A 17,650-nucleotide genomic window follows, 5' to 3' on the forward strand; every position below is an offset into this window, starting at 1 on the left:
AAACCAGCAGAGAAAACAATGACACTCTAAAGAATGTTGCACTCACTGGACATTGGGTTGTATTTATGGTTATGGTCCAGGAAAAAAATAAAAGCATTTAGAATATTTAAAATAATATTTATATATATATATATATATATATATATATATATATATATATATATATATATATATATATATATATATATATATATATATATATATATATATATATATTAATATATATAAACAGAAGCACATGCAAATTACTCAAATGTAAAAAAAAAAATTATATATTAAAAGAACTAAATATAGGGTAATACAAAATGTTTATTAGTATATTCATATAAACTTAATATCATCAGTGTGGTGATAGTTAACAAAAACTAAAGCTAACAATTAACAATTGTAAACCAAATGTATAAAAAACAATAAACTTGAAATAAAAATGATTACTAATAAATTATTATTTATATTTGTAATTAGTCTAATATATATATATATATTCACACACAGTTGAAGTCAGAATTATTAGCCCCCCTTTGAATTTCTTTTCTTTTGAATATTTTTCAAATGATGTATAACAGAGTAAATAAATGGTCACAGTATTTCCTATTTCCTAATATTTTATCTTCTGGAGAAAGTCTTTTTTTTATTTCAGCTAGAAGTTTTAAACTTTCAAAAGCCATTTTAAGGTCAAAATCATTAGCCCCTGTAAGCTATATTTTGTCCTGACACAGAACAGTCTACAGAACAAACTATTGTTATAGAATAACTTGCCTAATTATCCTAAACTAGTATCTTGAAAAAATTCTAGTAAAATATTATGTACTGTCATCGTGGTAAAGATAAAATAAAACAGTTATTAGAAAGGAGTTATTATGTTGACGCCAATAGCCTAGTGAGTAAGTGCGCTGACATATAGCACCAAGGGGCTCCCGGCGACCTGAGTTCGATTACTGGCTTGAGATCCTTCCCCTCTTTCTGCTCCCAATGCTTTCCTGTCTGTCCTTCAGTATCCTATTCCAATAGAAGGTGAAAAACGCCTAGAAAAAAAAAATTAGTTATTAAAACTATTATGTTTAGAAATGTGTTTTTTTTTTTTTTAATATCTCCGTTAAATAGAAATTGTCAAAAAATAAACAGTGGGGGTTAAAGATTCAGGGGGCTAAGAATTCTGACCTCAACTATATATATATATATATATATATATATATATATATATATATATATATATATATATATATATATATATATATATATATATATATATATATATATAGGCTATATATATATATCCTTTACTTGTTTCAAACCTTTATAAGTTTCCTCGGTTAATCAAAAAAATATTTATTGAAAAACACAGGAAAAACAAAAAAACGTGTGGAAGTTAGTGGCTACAGATTTCCAACATTCTACAAAATATCTTCTTTTTTGTTTTTGGGTGAACTGTCCATTTAAGCTAAAAAGAAATTATAAAAATATTTATTTTACATGATGTCATAAAATAAAAAAGCTATTTAGAATTATTTCAAACTAATAAAAAGGAATTTAAAAATGTCAAAAACACATTACTAAATAACATTTGCAGGTTATAGGCTAAATGATTGACAAATAAGCAGATCGGTCGATATTAAACAGATTGATTTATCTCACTTGTGTGCTTTCTGACTTCAACTCGTTTTTAACTCAGTGTATGTCAGCTATGCCTCCAGATGTCCCTGTTCTCTCTCACTCCGTCTCATTAAGAGGCAGTAAAAAAGTTAAGGGTTGGCATCATAAAATCCCCACCATAATGAGTGGTAAAGTGCAAACAAACAAACGCGAGAGAGGTCAAGGGCGGCCGAGAGCAACACCCTTAGTGGCCGGACAAAAATCTGAAGACTTTCACACACTGGGTGACCGTTCCCCATGCCTCCCTGACACGTCCAGACCAGAGAGTGATTACTGTGGGACAATGGAGGCAGCCTAGGACAGACAGACAACCAGTCAGGAGGTTGGGAGGAACCTTAATCAAAGTGAAAGCCTCTAACGGCATCACGCTGATTAATATAAACCTCCAGAGTCTTCATAGGGGACCGACCCGCTCGCTCGGAACGACCCGGGTTTGCTCACGGGTTGCTCGGCAACAGTGAGAAGGAATGAAGCGTCGGAGCTGCTGCGATTAAAGCTGTGGACTCCGCCGGACCGACCAGCTGCTGTCCTGTCCCGCCACAGTCTGCAAATCCCGCTCGAGTCTGCGTATGTTATAAGGCTTTGCTCTGTCTGTTGTTTCAGATTAGATCGATTTCAAAGAGCTTTCACACTTTTATTAGGTACATGTGTTTCATGCAGCAGTGGTCAGGCTTAAAGAAGCAGCTCAGCACACACTCTGAGATCTTTGTTTATTTAGATTTTAGGCAGCTCTGGTCGGTTGCAAAGACCATGTTTGGGGCAAAATTCAGAATTGAAGATTTGACTTTTTTACTTCATTACACTGCAGTTATTTTTCTGAATTGCTTTATAGCTCTCAGAATGGAGGGGTTCAGAGTCCACATGAAATAAAAATTTACAAAGTTTATTTTGCTAGCAAATTGTTAGTCTCTCTGGGTTTCCCATATATATATATATATATATATATATATATATATATATATATATATATATATATATATATATATATATATATATAATCCTATTAGCTAAAATAATAAAATAAAACTCCATGATAGTGTTAACAAGACTTTCAGAAAAAAAAATTGTAATTTGATCTATTTACGCTGTGATATATAGTGCTTTCACCAAACATAGACTTTAATTGGGCGGGCCACCCAGGTATATTTAGTGACACATTTTTTTTATATATATATTTTTATTATTAACATCCTTTTACACTTTTTTGTATCCGCTCATTATAACCAAACATCCGTGATCGATTAAGTAGTGGAAAATCTTTTCTCGTTTACCAGTTTTGTTCTGTGCCCACAAGACCTGTCAACAATTGTGCAGTTTCATGTGCTCTTCAGACCCACAGAGACACGCATTTTTGGGACTTTGCATTTGCTTTCTAAAGCTTGTATGCATTTTTGCATTACTTTTTTATTAAAGACTATTTTCCGTCTGGTTTCACAGCTGACAGCACACACACAGCTGTGAGACCGAGAGGAAAAAGTAAATAACAGATTCATTATTCTAAACGACTCAGAAAAACCGAGTACTGGGAAACACCCATACACTCTCACATTCACATACGCACTTGTACACTACAGCCAGTTTGTTTATCCAATTCACCTATAGTACATGTCTTTGGACTGTGGGGGAAACCGGAGCACCTAGAGGAAACCCTCACGAACACAGGAAGAACATACAAACTCCACACAGAAATGCCAACTAGCTAAGCCAGGACTTGAACTAGCGACCTTCTTGCTGTAAGGCGACAGTGCTAACCACTGAGCCATCATGCTGCTGTAATGCATTTATGATTTTCTGAAATATTATGAAAACAGCTATCTATCAAAAATTGAACGTTATAAAAATGTGCTCGTTTTATTTTTATTAGTTTCATTCCTGTTCTATGATTTCAATTTTGAGTTTTAATTGAAACCATTTTCATTTCTGGATAACAAACATTGCTGCTGTTAGGAACTTCCACCAGAAGACCTTCAGTTCATCCTATAGGATTGTGAAAAGCAGGTGAAAGTGAGACCGCACGTCAATCACCTCTTCCCAGTGTTTATGTTTTGCTTATGCAGCTGACAGTCCCAAACCCTTGATTATCTGTCCTCAGCACATGCCATGATCTTCAGCCTCTCCTGTCTACCCAAAACCAAACCTGATCCTTCCTGCTTTAGTGCTAACAACCTCGTGCACTGCTGTTTTAATCCCCGCGACTCCAAATAAGAGTATTTCATGACGCAACTGTGGTCAGCTCTGCACAAAAGCTCATCACACCACTCCCTGCACCGGGATCTGTAGGTTTAACACTGAAGAATGTGATGGGATCAGGATGGATGAGAGCCAATGGAGCCACTCTGTAATGCCTCTTAGAACAACAAGGACCTGTAATAGACATATACTGTGTCAGGATTAAACAAATGTAGCGTAGTTAGCATCCGTTTACGCTGACTGCTTCCATGTGTGATATTGCAGGCCTCACACATTTTCACTTACCTTTGCTCCTTGTCGGCGTGGTGCACCTGCCCGGCTTCATTTCAGGCTGCTGACGGCTTCTCTCATCGGCTATCGCATAGAGTGACCAAATGACCTCACCTCCTCTTCCCCGCTCCCCGTTAGAGCTTGTCGCTGGGACTAATTTATCAGAGGAGTAGGGGGCACAAAGAGGTGCTTTATTCTGTCCCCTCTTCCCATATGAAGATCTACTCCCTTGGAATTTCCACCCCCCACATCGACAACCACAGACTAAACCATCTTTTATCCTTTTTTTTTTTATCAAAGACTACTCATTAATGAATAATCAATAACAAAACAACGTCCGTTAAATCCTTCTAATCTGAAAAGCCTCCCTCTCCTGCGGCATGAACAACTGCACTTTACTAGAAGAAGTCCTTCAAAAGTTATGGCATTTTTCCCCTCTGCACCCACTGTGATTGATGGAGCAGCCACAACAGGGGAAACATCGGTCCACCTCATATTCTTATAAACATCAACACGCTGGTTAAGAAAAGCAGGCCTCCCTGTCGCAGTGCCAGACGTGTAAATAAGCTTCCCTGTGGGAGAAAAGAGAACCAATGCGCTGTGCAGCACTCTCACATACAGCAGTAATCACCGCCATTGTTTACGCTCAACTCAAAAATGCTAGGATTTGTCTTTATGTGGCCATTGCTGCATATCAACTGAAATGCATCTCAGACGTGCTAAAAGAAAAGCCCCCACAGTTTGTTTGCTTCTTTGCAGAGTTGTGGCTCTTGTAGCACTGACCCCCTCTAGAGGATCACAGAGGAACTTCCGCAATTATGGCAACCACATGTAGAGTCTCAGCTTTTTGTATTATTATAGGGGCAATGTCAAAGTTAAGATATATTGCTATTGATTTCTTCAAGATCTTGGATATATTTTGTGCTAAATGTATATTTATCTGTTTTTTTTTTTGTTTTTTGTTATAGTGATGTAATAGAACAGAATAACTTTTTTCAAATTCTAATGAAAGTTTTGTAATATAAATACTTGTTTTCTACATGTAAATAAATCCTTTATGTTAAATGTTCTTCATTAAACCCCTGAATAATCTATCTATCTATCTATCTATCTATCTATCTATCTATCTATCTATCTATCTATCTATCTATCTATCTATCTATCTATCTATCTATCTATCTATCTATCTATCTACCTATCTATCTATCTATCTATCGATCTATCTATCTATCTACACTGTAACATCTACAGTAACTTACTGGTTGCAGGTCACCAGTAACTTACTGTAAATCAATTACAGCAAAAATACTGTATTTACAGCACCATTTATCTTGCTCTATTTGTGTTTACATAATTGTATGTATATTTTACTGTAAAACATACAGTAATGTAACTTTAAAACACAATAACATGCTGCATAAATGTCCTACCATAAAATACAGTTCATATTACAGTCAAATACTGTGTAATTTCCAATAATCATTAACAATCTATCTATCTATCTATCTATCTATCTATCTATCTATCTATCTATCTATCTATCTATCTATCTATCTATCTATCTATCTATCTATCTATCTATCTATCTATCTATTCTGTTAACAACTTCCTGTAGCATCTACAGTAACTTACTGTAAATCAATTACAGCAAACAAATACTCTATTTACATTTATAGCACCATTTATCTTCCTCTATTTGTATTTACAGAATTGTATGTATATATTCACAGTAAAATATACAGTAATGCAACTTTAAAACACAATAACATACTGCATAAATGTCCTACAGTAAAATATCATTCATATTACAGTTAAATACTGTGTAATTTACAAAAATCATTAACAGTCTATCTATCTATCTATCTATCTATCTATCTATCTATCTATCTATCTATCTATCTATCTATCTATCTATCTATCCTGTTAAAAATTTCCTGTAGCATCTACAGTATCTTACTGTAAATCAGTTACAGCAAAAATTATCTTGCTCTATTTGTATTTACATAATTTGTATGTATATATTTACTGTCAATTATACAGTAATGTACTTTAAAACACAATAACATGCTGCTTAAATGTCCTATAGTAAAATACAGTTCATATAAATACTGTGTAATTTACGAAAATCATTAACAGTCTGTCTATCTATCTATCTATCTATCTATCTATCTATCTATCTATCTATCTATCTATCTATCTATCTGTCTGTCTGTCTGTCTGTCTGTCTGTCTGTCTGTCTGTCTGTCTGTCTGTCTGTCTGTCTATCTATTATCAATATGATCTATCTGCCTGTCTGTTTTTTCAAGGTTCTTTAGTTTTGAAAAAAAAAGCGTGATATGCTGAAAAAGCGCGTGTTGGTAGCCCGTGGGGTGTCTGACGTGGGGGGCTCGCCTCCTAAATAAACTTTGGAGTTCAGAGAGGGGAAAGAGACGGCAGAGAGCTGAAGTCATCAGTTACCAGACGAGCACACGAGCTGAGAGCAGGCGAGAGATAGTGAATTGCTCAACCGTGAAACTGTGAGCTATCGAGACTGAATAGAGAAAAGCGACGCTATTTACAAATCAGGTTTCACTGAAAAGTTCTTCGAGATGCTGTGATGAGGATGACGCGAGGACCTCCTACACGTCAAGCTCAATAAATAAAGTAACCTTCACACCTGGACGTGTCGTGCTGGATCACAGAGGGGAATACATACACTCATTCGGGAAGACAATCCAACTTTTTTCTCACCATGCCAATTTAATTTGCTCGCCTCCTCCCCATCTTTACGTTTTGCGCTGGATGGAGAACTAGCACTTTTTCACTGTTTCCATGGAATGAGTGGCTCTCTCTTTGGATATCTCACAGTGGCACATATGTGGATTGCCTCCAATATGTTACTGCCGAATCGGCCCAGGTGCATATGGGCCATTGAAAATTCTCTTTCTTTTGCGCGTGAGCACAACTGGGGCTTCTGCCCGGTTTAGGAATAACATATTGAGTATTGCACACATCACAGTGCGATAAGTGACATTGAAATTGACAAGACAAGCATCATTCCCCTGATTACTATGCAATTGCAACTGATCTCCATTGTTTTGATCTTGCATTTTATGGAATACACAAACTGTCAGCATCACGGCTCCAGGCACCGGGGAAACAAACGTAAGTTCTGCACGCTGCTGATCTGATGCTTTGCGCACACCTGCACTGTAGCGTACACTGGATGTTTGCGTGCATCACTTTTTGGTGGACATGATTTTTGAAACATACTGTGTTGTAATTTTTTCGGTTTAAGAGACTTGAAAAATGTAACACGATTTAAGTAAACATCTATGCATGATGGATGAATGAGGATACGTTTAACGGGTTAGAAATTTAATATTTTAATAATTGTATTTTATGTACATGTTATTGCACATGTGTCTAATATTTAAATACTAAAAGTAAGCAAAAATCACCGGGAACGCCATCAGCTCTTGCATATTGGCAAAAAAAAAAACAACAGCTGACAATTCAGATATGTGTTTGAATTATTATTAATTTGAATAGTTGTTATTTAAGTTATTAAGACAGCTATCGACGTTTGCTCATGAGCTATGTTGTGATAAACATCCTGGGTTACCAATTGCATAATACTTTTAAACCATAAAGCAGTCGCTTTATTTATGTGCTCTGATGCTTTTACGTATCTTACTGTAGGCTTTAAGCAATTTAATAAATATACGTATAAATAACAGCAACATATAGCTAATAAACAATATGAATAAATTTGTGAAATCATGATTGTAGACCTTAATGTAAATCCAATATTTTATGTAGCCTAGCTAATTTAGTTCCGTTCATTGGTCCTGTTGTATCTTATTTTCTTTAAAAGTAGCCTCAAAGCAGCTGAGTGGTGCAAACTTTGTAAATACTTCAATAATTCTGTCTGATTTTCGTTTTTTGCTTTGGCTTGTCAGATATGATATCGGGTTGATTTTACTAAGTTTGTTTGTTATAATTGTTGATTTTTATGATGGTTTTGGTTGTGATTGGACTGTCTTTGCACGAAAGACCTGGCAACCCTGAAAGAGAGCGCTGTCGCTTCACAGGATTTCTCAGTGAAACTGCGCCTGTCAGAAAATGTGGTTTTGTTGTTCATTGTTGAGATTTATTGGCTTATTTTGAGAAATACATAAAGTACGCGACACTACAGTGAGCAGGGGAGTAAATATGACAGCAATTGTGCACCAAAGATGAACTTTTGATGGAAAACGTTGCTTTGAGGTAAAGACGCGCGATTTACAGATGTTTTCTTTTTAGTAAACACGTGTAATTTGATTCATACACGTAACTTACGTTTACGAGGAACAGACTGCTAGTTTAATCATGCAATTTAGTTACATCATCTACCTTTTTGACTTTATTGTCGTTTCAACTTCCATTTACAAGCATATAATTGCTGTGTTTTGCTGTCTCGTGCTGTCATTTTTGTAATTAGTGCGAACTTTTAAGTAATAATGTATATTCCATTATTATATTTTCTTTGTGCACAACTTATACAGCGTGAGTGTCCAGTTGATTTTCTTGTTTGGATCGCTCTCTAGCGGCCACTGCTTTGCGCAGAAACCCTTTCAACCAAGTAGCGCGGTTGGTGGCTCTTTCTGCTCGCCAACACATTTCTGTACTAATGGCAAACTTGCTTTTATTGTTTTAGTTTGCAACAATAATTGATTCTATAGACGCAAAAACTGAAGTTTATTTAACTTTTCTAGCTCAACATTATCTCACACCAGCCAAGGGCTATTTCGCCACCTGTAGTTAAGTGCATAAAGTACCTGTCAAGAAGTTTTATAGTTCAAGATAACAAGATAACATATTCCCAGTTTGGTTCGAAATGACATTTTAATCAGAAGCATTGCACAAGATTGTAACCAAATATTCAGGGTTGTGAGGAACCTTGTGTAATTTGGGGATCATGTCTCCCCCTTCACTCTCTGTGTTGGTCATAACACTGGATGAAGTGTTTATATGAATATTTTCGGTTAACATGGGAGAGAGAAACAACATTTCGGTAACTGAGCTCTGAAATAAGTAATGCAGGAAAGCTCTTGCTCCTGAGTGTGATTTTCATTTCAATAAGCAATTGCAAGTATGACTTAAAAGGCCTAATTAGAACGACTGCGTAAACATTTGGTCCAAGTTAGTTGGTGACAAAGCCAATTAGATGCAAATGCATAGCTTTGGGTATCAGGGAGCCACAAAAATGCCATCATGGCTATGTGGCTCTCCGTGTGTTATTTCATTGCTGGTAGAACAAAATGATATGGAATTCAAAATGCAAAACGCTTATCCATATTTTTTAAGTTTTAAACGGAAATGATGCCAGAACTTTGGACTGTGGTCAGAACATTGTCTTCAGCATGCTAAATGTGTTTTCTTATGTGGTATATGGGGGAACTATTATGTTTAATCAAACTCTCACAGCTAATTAGATCAATATACATGCTGTCTTTTCGAATTAAAATTTAGAGAGGGAATGAACTTAGTTCATCCTTAAAGAACAGAATCATTTCAACATATTCCATGTTTTAAAATATTCAGAATAGATGTGAACAGAGTAAAAATGCTTTACTTACTTAGATTTTTTGTATTGTTTCTAGTCCAAATATCAAAAAAGTCCTAAACCAAGAAGCATTTTCTAGACGAAGAAAAATGATTGTCTTGTTTTAATAAATAAAATGCCCCTAAGTGAGTTTTTCCTTTAAAAAGCAAAATAATCTGCCATTGGGGTCTTCTTGTTTTTTATTTTGAATAGTCATCAAGACTATTTTGCTTACCCAATTATTTAGCTTGTTTTAAGGAAAAACTCACCTAATTTTGGCATTTTATTTATTAAAACAAGACAATATTTTTTACTTGTAGAAAATGCTTCTACAAGTAATTTTTAGATATTTGGACTAGCACAAGTCAAAAGAACTGTGGAAAGAAAAGCATTTTTTGCAGTGATGAGATACAGGGCACATAACATCTATGTTGATCCTGCAACATCATTTTGTTTAAAAATCTAATCCGTACCTATTCCCTACCCTTAAACCCAACAAAACTTTAAATTATTTCCAAAAATCAAAGGGAGTTATTAGTTGGATAACAATTATGTAGAAGTGCATAAACCCTAACTGTAAGCCTAAACTTAATATAAATGGTAAACATATCCCTTAATTCTGATTGGCTGATTAGAATGTTGTTCCAGGTTAAACATAGACGTTAATCCAGGAACATGTCCTACTTGGTAAAATCAGGTTGGAGAGATACAGGTGTACAGGAATAATGAATACATGTAGTCAAATTAATGGTACACTGTAAAACCCAATAAGTTAAGGCAACTCAAACCGTTTGAGGAAACCAATTGCAACAATCCATTTGAGTTAAAAAAAGAACTACGGTATATGAGTACTGTGAACTTACTCCATTTAAGTTAAAGTAATGAGGTATTTAATTAACTCATTACCTTCAACACTTACTTCAAAACTCTTTTTAAATGACTAGAAGTAACGTTCAGAAAATTTTGAGTTAACTACACTCATTTCATTTATTAAAGTTTACTGTTGGGTTTTACAGTGTGTTTGACAGACACTTTTACAGTGACATGCATAATAACCGTTGTCTCTCCGTATGCTCCAGCCTTCATCAGTGGCTAATTAAGAGACTTTGAAATGTCTGTGATGGACAGAAACGGGGGTGAATGACCATGGCTAATTTATCAGTTCACAGCGAGTGACCAAACGGTCGCCTGACCTCAAACATTTCCTGTCTTCTGTCTCTGTGTCTCCTCATTGACAAGTACAAGCCACAAGATGTTGATTTGCATGTCAAATTGACACCTTTTTAGTGTTTGTAGACTTAAAATGGTTTCAAAAAACAGTATTGCCGTTAAGAAAGCATTTTAGGTTTCATACAAAGAGCCTTTCAGGGAACTGTTCTCAAAATAACTATTTTTTTGGCTTATTGAGGAAGAATAATTTAATAATCTAAAGTGGCTTTTCTACTGTAATTGATGTTTTAGTTCTTCATGGAATAAAATTATACCAATATACACTCTCTGACAAAAGTTTTGTCATCGATCCCAGTTGTAAGAGCAACAAATAATAACTTGGCTTCCAATTCATCATTTGGAAAAGTGGCAGAAGGTAGATTTTCTTGATGAACTAACTGTGTAACTGCATCCTAATCATCACAAATACTGCAAAAAACCTATTGGAACCTGCATGACCCAAGATTCTCATAGAAATCAGTCAAGTTTGGTAAAAGAAAAATCATGGTTTGGGGTTACATTCTGTATAGGGGCATGCAAGAGATCTGCAGAGTGGATGACATCAACAGCCTAAGGCAGGGGTGTCAAACTCAATTCCTGGAGGGCCGAAGCCCTGCACAGTTTAGTTTCAACCCTGCTCCAACACACTTACCTGTAGGTTTCAAATAAGCCTGAAGGACTCAATTAGTTTGATCAGGTGTGTTTAATTAGGGTTGGAACTAAACTTTGCAGAGCTGCGGCCCTTTTGGAACTGAGTTTGACACCTGTGGCCTAAGGTATCAAGACATTTGTGCTGCCCATTACATTACAGACCACAGGAGAGGGCAAATTCTTCAGCAGGATAGCGCTCCTTCTCATACTTTATCCTCCACATCAAAGTTCCTGAAAGCAAAAAAGGTCAAGGTGCTTTAGAATTGGCCAGCCTAGTTACCAGATATTAACATTATTGAGCATGTCTGGGGTAAGATGGAGGAGGAGGCCTTGAAGATGAATCCAAAGAATCCTGATAAACTCTGGAGGTCCTGCAGGAGCACTTTCTTTGCCATTCCAGATGACTTTATTAATAAGTTATTTGAGTCATTGCAGAGATAAATGGATGCAGTCATCCAAGATCATGGGAGTCATGCACAATTTTAATTCTTTTTCCTCTGCACCATGACTGTATATTCTATAATGTACATTACTTCTGTTAAGTAGCAAGACTTTTGTCTAAGCAAATTCAGACCTTACTGTTCTAATTAAATAATTAAAAATCAAGGCATGATATGATTTTGTTTTGGTAAAACAAGCGTAATCTAGAAGCCTTTGCCTTTCATGTAAGCCACTTCTGATACCCAATAATCAGCTAGAAATTATTTGTGGTTCCTAAAACTTGGATCAGCAACAAGACTTTTGTCAGGTAGTGTATAACCTTTATGATACTATGAGCATCACACAGTGGACCATATAAAGGTGAGGCCTTACAAATATCGTCTCACACAGTTCTATCACTGCCACTTGAATACAATCATGGCTGTGCTTTTTTTGTACATTATCTTAGCTTGTGTGTGGCCTCCCTGTGTTGTAAATATCCCAGGAAATTAATTGTGTCGGCTTGCCTCACCGACTCAGACCACAAGTCTTTGGGCAAGAAGCAAATGCTTTTGTTTAATGTCGATGCCTGACATTTTGTTATTTAATTAAGTTTTAACTCTGCCGTTTTACCGATAGATTCTGGGAACGCTTGCTTGTGCGGTTGTCGAGTTTGAACCGTGGCGAAGCAATTTCGAACATTCGGATTTCAGGAGTTGTTATGCAAGCCGACCCGAGGGCTGTGGCAGTGCAAGGGCAGGCAGAATTCCTCCGTGTAAAGGGTTCTGTGAATTAGAGAGCTTTGGCAGGAACACATGTGGGCAAATGGACAGCAGTTGTAAAGATTGCTTAGATATGTCAAACAGAATATCCTTGATCTATGGCAATCTGGCGGCCAAGACTGAACTCTGGGAATCAGGGGAGGAAGACAGAAAAACAACATCGATGCCCTTGCGAGAGTTCAGTAGTATGGAATGTAAGAGCAAGATCTTTCTGTATATCTGTCTATCTGAAATCTGTTATATTGGTTTTACCATTTTTTTTAAAGAAGACAACATTTAAAATGTCATTCAGTGTAACAATAGTTTATATACAGTACTTACCATAATTGAGTGCACCCCATTTTGAAAATTAATATTTTTATCCATTTCTCAGTGAATATAGGCAATGCATTTTGGTGCATTTAAACAAAACAGATTTATCAAAATAATATTTTAGTCACCAAACATATTTAGAAATTGAAAGATAATACAAGCAAATTCCAGCAAAATAATGCAGAAAAAAATACAATCTACAAAAATTCAAAAAAAAAATTCCAATTGTTTTGCTTCCCTTGATTTTTCCTCTTTTTTAAATCTGTATTTAATATTTTTCTATAACATGTTAATTTGGGTTTACCTGTTTTTGGACTGTTATCGTAATTTATTTTGTTAGGTAAGCTCCAGATTTAACTGCATTATTGACTAATCTAATAAATATGCACACATATAATATTGTATAGCTTCTTCTTTAAAATATGAAATTAAAAGATAGATTTGTGAGGGGTGTACTTATGCTGAGCACTGTAGCATATTTAGAAGAGTCATTTGATGACATGAAAGAAAGACACTGTGACACAAGACACTAGGAAAATACAAATTTTTTCTATTAATTCAGGGGCTTTATTAATTCTGACTTCAACTGTATATAATGGTTAAATATGTTGAACTTTACAATCATCAAAGAAAATAATACTGAGCCTCAAATCAGCATTTCTCCACTCTTTAAAGTAAAGGGTACAAAAAAAGGATTTTCTCTGTGTACAGACACTTTTAACATTCTGATTAACCTTTTCCCTCTACAAAGAACCTTTTGAGGAAAAAGGCTTCTGAAGATGTCCAAGTTTCTTCATGAATCCATCACTTCCAGTAAACAATTACACTGGATTAATGATGCTAAAAAAATCTGTTATTCTCAGTTATTTTTATTAACTTTACTGTTTTACGGTATTTTTGGTCATCTTGCATAAACAAAAAAAACTTCTTGAAAAAAAAATCTTTCAGTCACCAACATTTTTAACAATAAGATAAGGTTTGTGTAGTTAAAATGCAGTGGTGTAAAGTAACAAATTACAAAAACCCCAATTACTGTAATTGAGTAGTTTTTCTCAGGAATTGCAATTTCCTAAGTCGTTTTAAAATGTGTACCTTTGCATTTCCTTGAGTACATTTTTAGTGCAGTATCGGTACTTTTACTCCACTACTTTCCTTCAACCTGCAGTCACTACTTTATTTTTTCCTGTCTATGGGGGTTGGCTGAGTAGAAAAATCAGTCTTGATCGAATCACACATAGACAGTACATCACATCATACTGAGCTACCTCAAAACATGGGTGCTTTATAAATGCAGTAAACCACTTGGAAGCATGTCCAAAATCTTTACACGCAATGACCCAGAGACTGTTTAGATGCATGTAGCTGATGAGAAGATGGCGGATGTTTACTGTATGAGGACAGTAAATTAAATCACCAAATAGTCTTAAGCAATGACTAAATGCACTACAGAATGTTACGTTTACACACACAAGCACAAATAACATCAGATTTTCACAGCGTAATACTCACCACTCACTTCTCTTGAGTACTTTTAAAATGGTAACTTTTTACTCATACTTTAAGTAATATTTACTCTACTTTACTCGACTAAATTTTTGGGCAAGTAATGGTACTTTTACTTGAGTGTGAATTTTCAGTACTCTTTACACCACTGTTAAGATGTGCTGTTACTTGGTGAAACTGTTGTTTAATTAAACTACTAGGATTTATTTTTATGATGTCTTTTATCATTATTTTGAGTCTGTTAAAATGATGTTAGTGACCATCGTTTCCGGTACTTTCTTAAGCGCTGCCTTACTGTTTAAATTTGCTGATGATTGTAGAAATTCTCAGCATGCTTTCAAGCCATATCATATCAACTTCCGTGAAAGTACAAGCCATATTTTTCTTCTCTGAACTTGAGTTAGAGCAATCTTCATTTTGCCCTGCATCACCCTCATTCAGATAATCTGAACCCGCTTCTAAAACACAGCACTGCTTTAAGCGTCTGAGCGTTCAGAGACACCTGGAACTGATTGACTTCAATCACAGATGCTCAACGATACTCATTTTTCACCCTGCTCGATTTATTGAGGTACTTCGCTGTATGATACGATTAAATCAGTAAACGTCTGTTCTTCTCACAGTAACTGTGAACTCGATCACTTTTGACTTCTTCAGTTCCCCAGCCAAAACATTGAGGCAATAGAGCATCGATGTTACGCACAATCCCTCAGGCAAAGAAAACTCTTTGAATGCACTTCTCAGGAATATCTCTATTCATTTTCAGGGTCTGCCGTCAGGTCATGCAACAGGTCATCTTTATAACTGATGAGTGAGAGTGTTTTCTAAATATGTCACTTGCACACTGAGTAACCCCTCCGTCAAGCGTTTGTGGTGGGCCGCTTCTGCAGGTTTTCGCAGCTGGAGGTCTGCAGTAGAGACGGGATGATTCTGTCTGGGATTTTGTGACAGTGAGGCCGCTCTGTTTGCGCGCTTATGAACACAAAGGCTACTGTGCTGCCGTTTGCGTGCAAACCCCGGTATGCAACGTGTCTCTGTTGATTAGTTTCTCTGCCGCGAGAATCCACAGATGACTGTGCTTCCTGTCGTGTTTATTATTACACTACATTATGGTCACTGCTGTAGCCTTAATTGATGGCTCTGTTCTTTCTTCGGTGAACCTGGAACCATTTAGTTATACCCACCATTCCTGTTTGCTCTTATAAATGTTGAGAATGTCCACGTAAATGCCAAGTATGTTTTGTTGTAACTATAGATGCTGGGGGACGAAACAAGGTTTTCTGTTTGGTTCAAATTCACACATTAGGTTAAGACATGTTGTTTTCTATGTGAAATGTGAAACATAACTTGAGCAGTTTCCATTTATATATTTAGTGTTAGCTCACAATATGTGACCAATGACAGTTTTTGCTATTAATTAGGTTTTTTTATATCATTATACAATACAGACCAGTGAAATTCTATTTATTTATTTTTTTAAAGATTTAGAAAAAATGTTATGCATTTATTATGATTGGACAGAAAGTAAAGTTTGAGAGAGAGAGGGAGGAGCTGGGACTTCAAATTTGAAATTTTTATTTAACATACATTTACAGTCTGCATTTATTTGATAGAAAAATACACTCTTATTGTGAAACATTTTACATTTTACAGCTTAAATGAAGTGTCTAATTTAAAATTTTGTTTGCAGAACTGAATTTTGAGCATCTTACATCCTTATTATCACAATCAGTTACCATTTAATATGCTGATTTGGTGTTCAAGAAATGTTTTTCCTTATTATGAATGTTTAAAAAAGTTGTGCTTTTGAAATTAACGTGGAAACTATGATGAACTAGGGTTGCATGGTTTACCAATACTATGGTAGTATCGTGATATTATGGCTCCAAAATACTGGCGGTGCCACTGTAGTTTGTAAACGGTAGTATCGTCATTAACGGTCTATCTACAATACATAATGTTGCTTGTGGAAAAGTCACTAAAATGCTCACACAATTGTGCAACAACAGACCATTTTATTTGTATAGTCTGTGGAGCACTTTAGGGTTGCAATACTGTGTAGAATTCATGGCTTTTCAAGCCTATTGCACATTTTCTGATGCTTTAGTTCAAATACACATCTGAATCAGTTCATTTCTGTTCCTGTCAATATGATTTAGTAGCTACAACAATGAAAGACTCACTCACAAAGTGAAATTTTAAATTACTTTGGATTCCTACCTGATAAGACAAAAAAAAAAACAAACAATGGATGACAATCCCAAAAGAACAACAGGAAACAATGAAATTGATTTTTGTCCACTTCATATAGTCTAATTTTCTTTTTTGTAACAAATTTCATTCAGTATAACTTGTATCTTTATTTTAATGTGTTTTTTTTTTTTTTTTTTTTTGTCAGTTATCTACAAAATAAACAAAAAGAAAATGCATTTTAGGTGAAGGCCTAATATAACATATGAAATAAAGTGTTTCTGATTTTCTTTATTTGATAATTTTGAGTTATGAATGACAGTATTTAAATACTACTTGGTATCATGACAGCTGGTATATTATCGTAATGTGAATAATGCTATCGTCATGATGAACGACATTGTTTTTCAGGATTCGTTACTAATTAAACAATTTTTTGTTTACTTTTTTTTGTCTGATTACTTGACTAGACTTAAATCATCAAGCAGAAAACAAAAGCAGTTTAATCTGCTTAGCCATTGAGGGGTGCGTTTCCTAAACAACGACATAACTCACAGCTGAACTATCATAGTATATGGCATTGTTTAGGAAAAGAACGATGTAGTGACGAGTGTTTCACAAAACCTGTAGTCTCTCTTTCACAGATCCATCATTTGAACCATGTTGGTTATAAAGTAAAATTATCATAATGATGCTCTAAACAGGGTGGTAACAACTTCTTTAGAGAAGAACCCCATAATTTCTTTGTGTAAATTGTATTGTTTTACACATTAAAAAAAATCCAATATTGCTTTTGGTAAAAACATGCACTTGTTTTCCACATTTAATAAAATATATGTAAATGGCACGTGTAGAGCATGTGTTTTCTTTACAAATATTATAGAGAAAACTATAATATTTTAAA

At 35.2% G+C, this 17,650-nt stretch overlaps 1 protein-coding gene across 4 annotated transcripts in view; it reads left to right on the forward strand.

The window, feature by feature from the left end:
- The window catches only part of rspo3 (R-spondin 3), a 58,394-nt gene that overhangs the window by 16,055 nt on the left and 24,689 nt on the right, over positions 1-17,650 (forward strand). Inside the window, exon 1 of one of the 4 annotated variants that reach the window (XR_015510104.1) lies at positions 6,565-7,257. The exons of 1 other annotated variant lie outside the window; for it this stretch is intronic. Coding sequence is in view for 1 of the 3 variants with exons in the window: in NM_001017358.1 (NP_001017358.1) it covers positions 7,164-7,257 (94 nt within the window). In the remaining 2 variants the exon portion in view is untranslated. 4 annotated transcript variants of the gene reach the window in all.

The sequence above is a fragment of the Danio rerio genome, chromosome 16 (genome assembly GCF_052040795.2).
Source record: "Danio rerio strain M-AB ecotype USA chromosome 16, GRCz13ab, whole genome shotgun sequence".
Classification (NCBI taxonomy): Eukaryota; Metazoa; Chordata; class Actinopteri; order Cypriniformes; family Danionidae; genus Danio; species Danio rerio.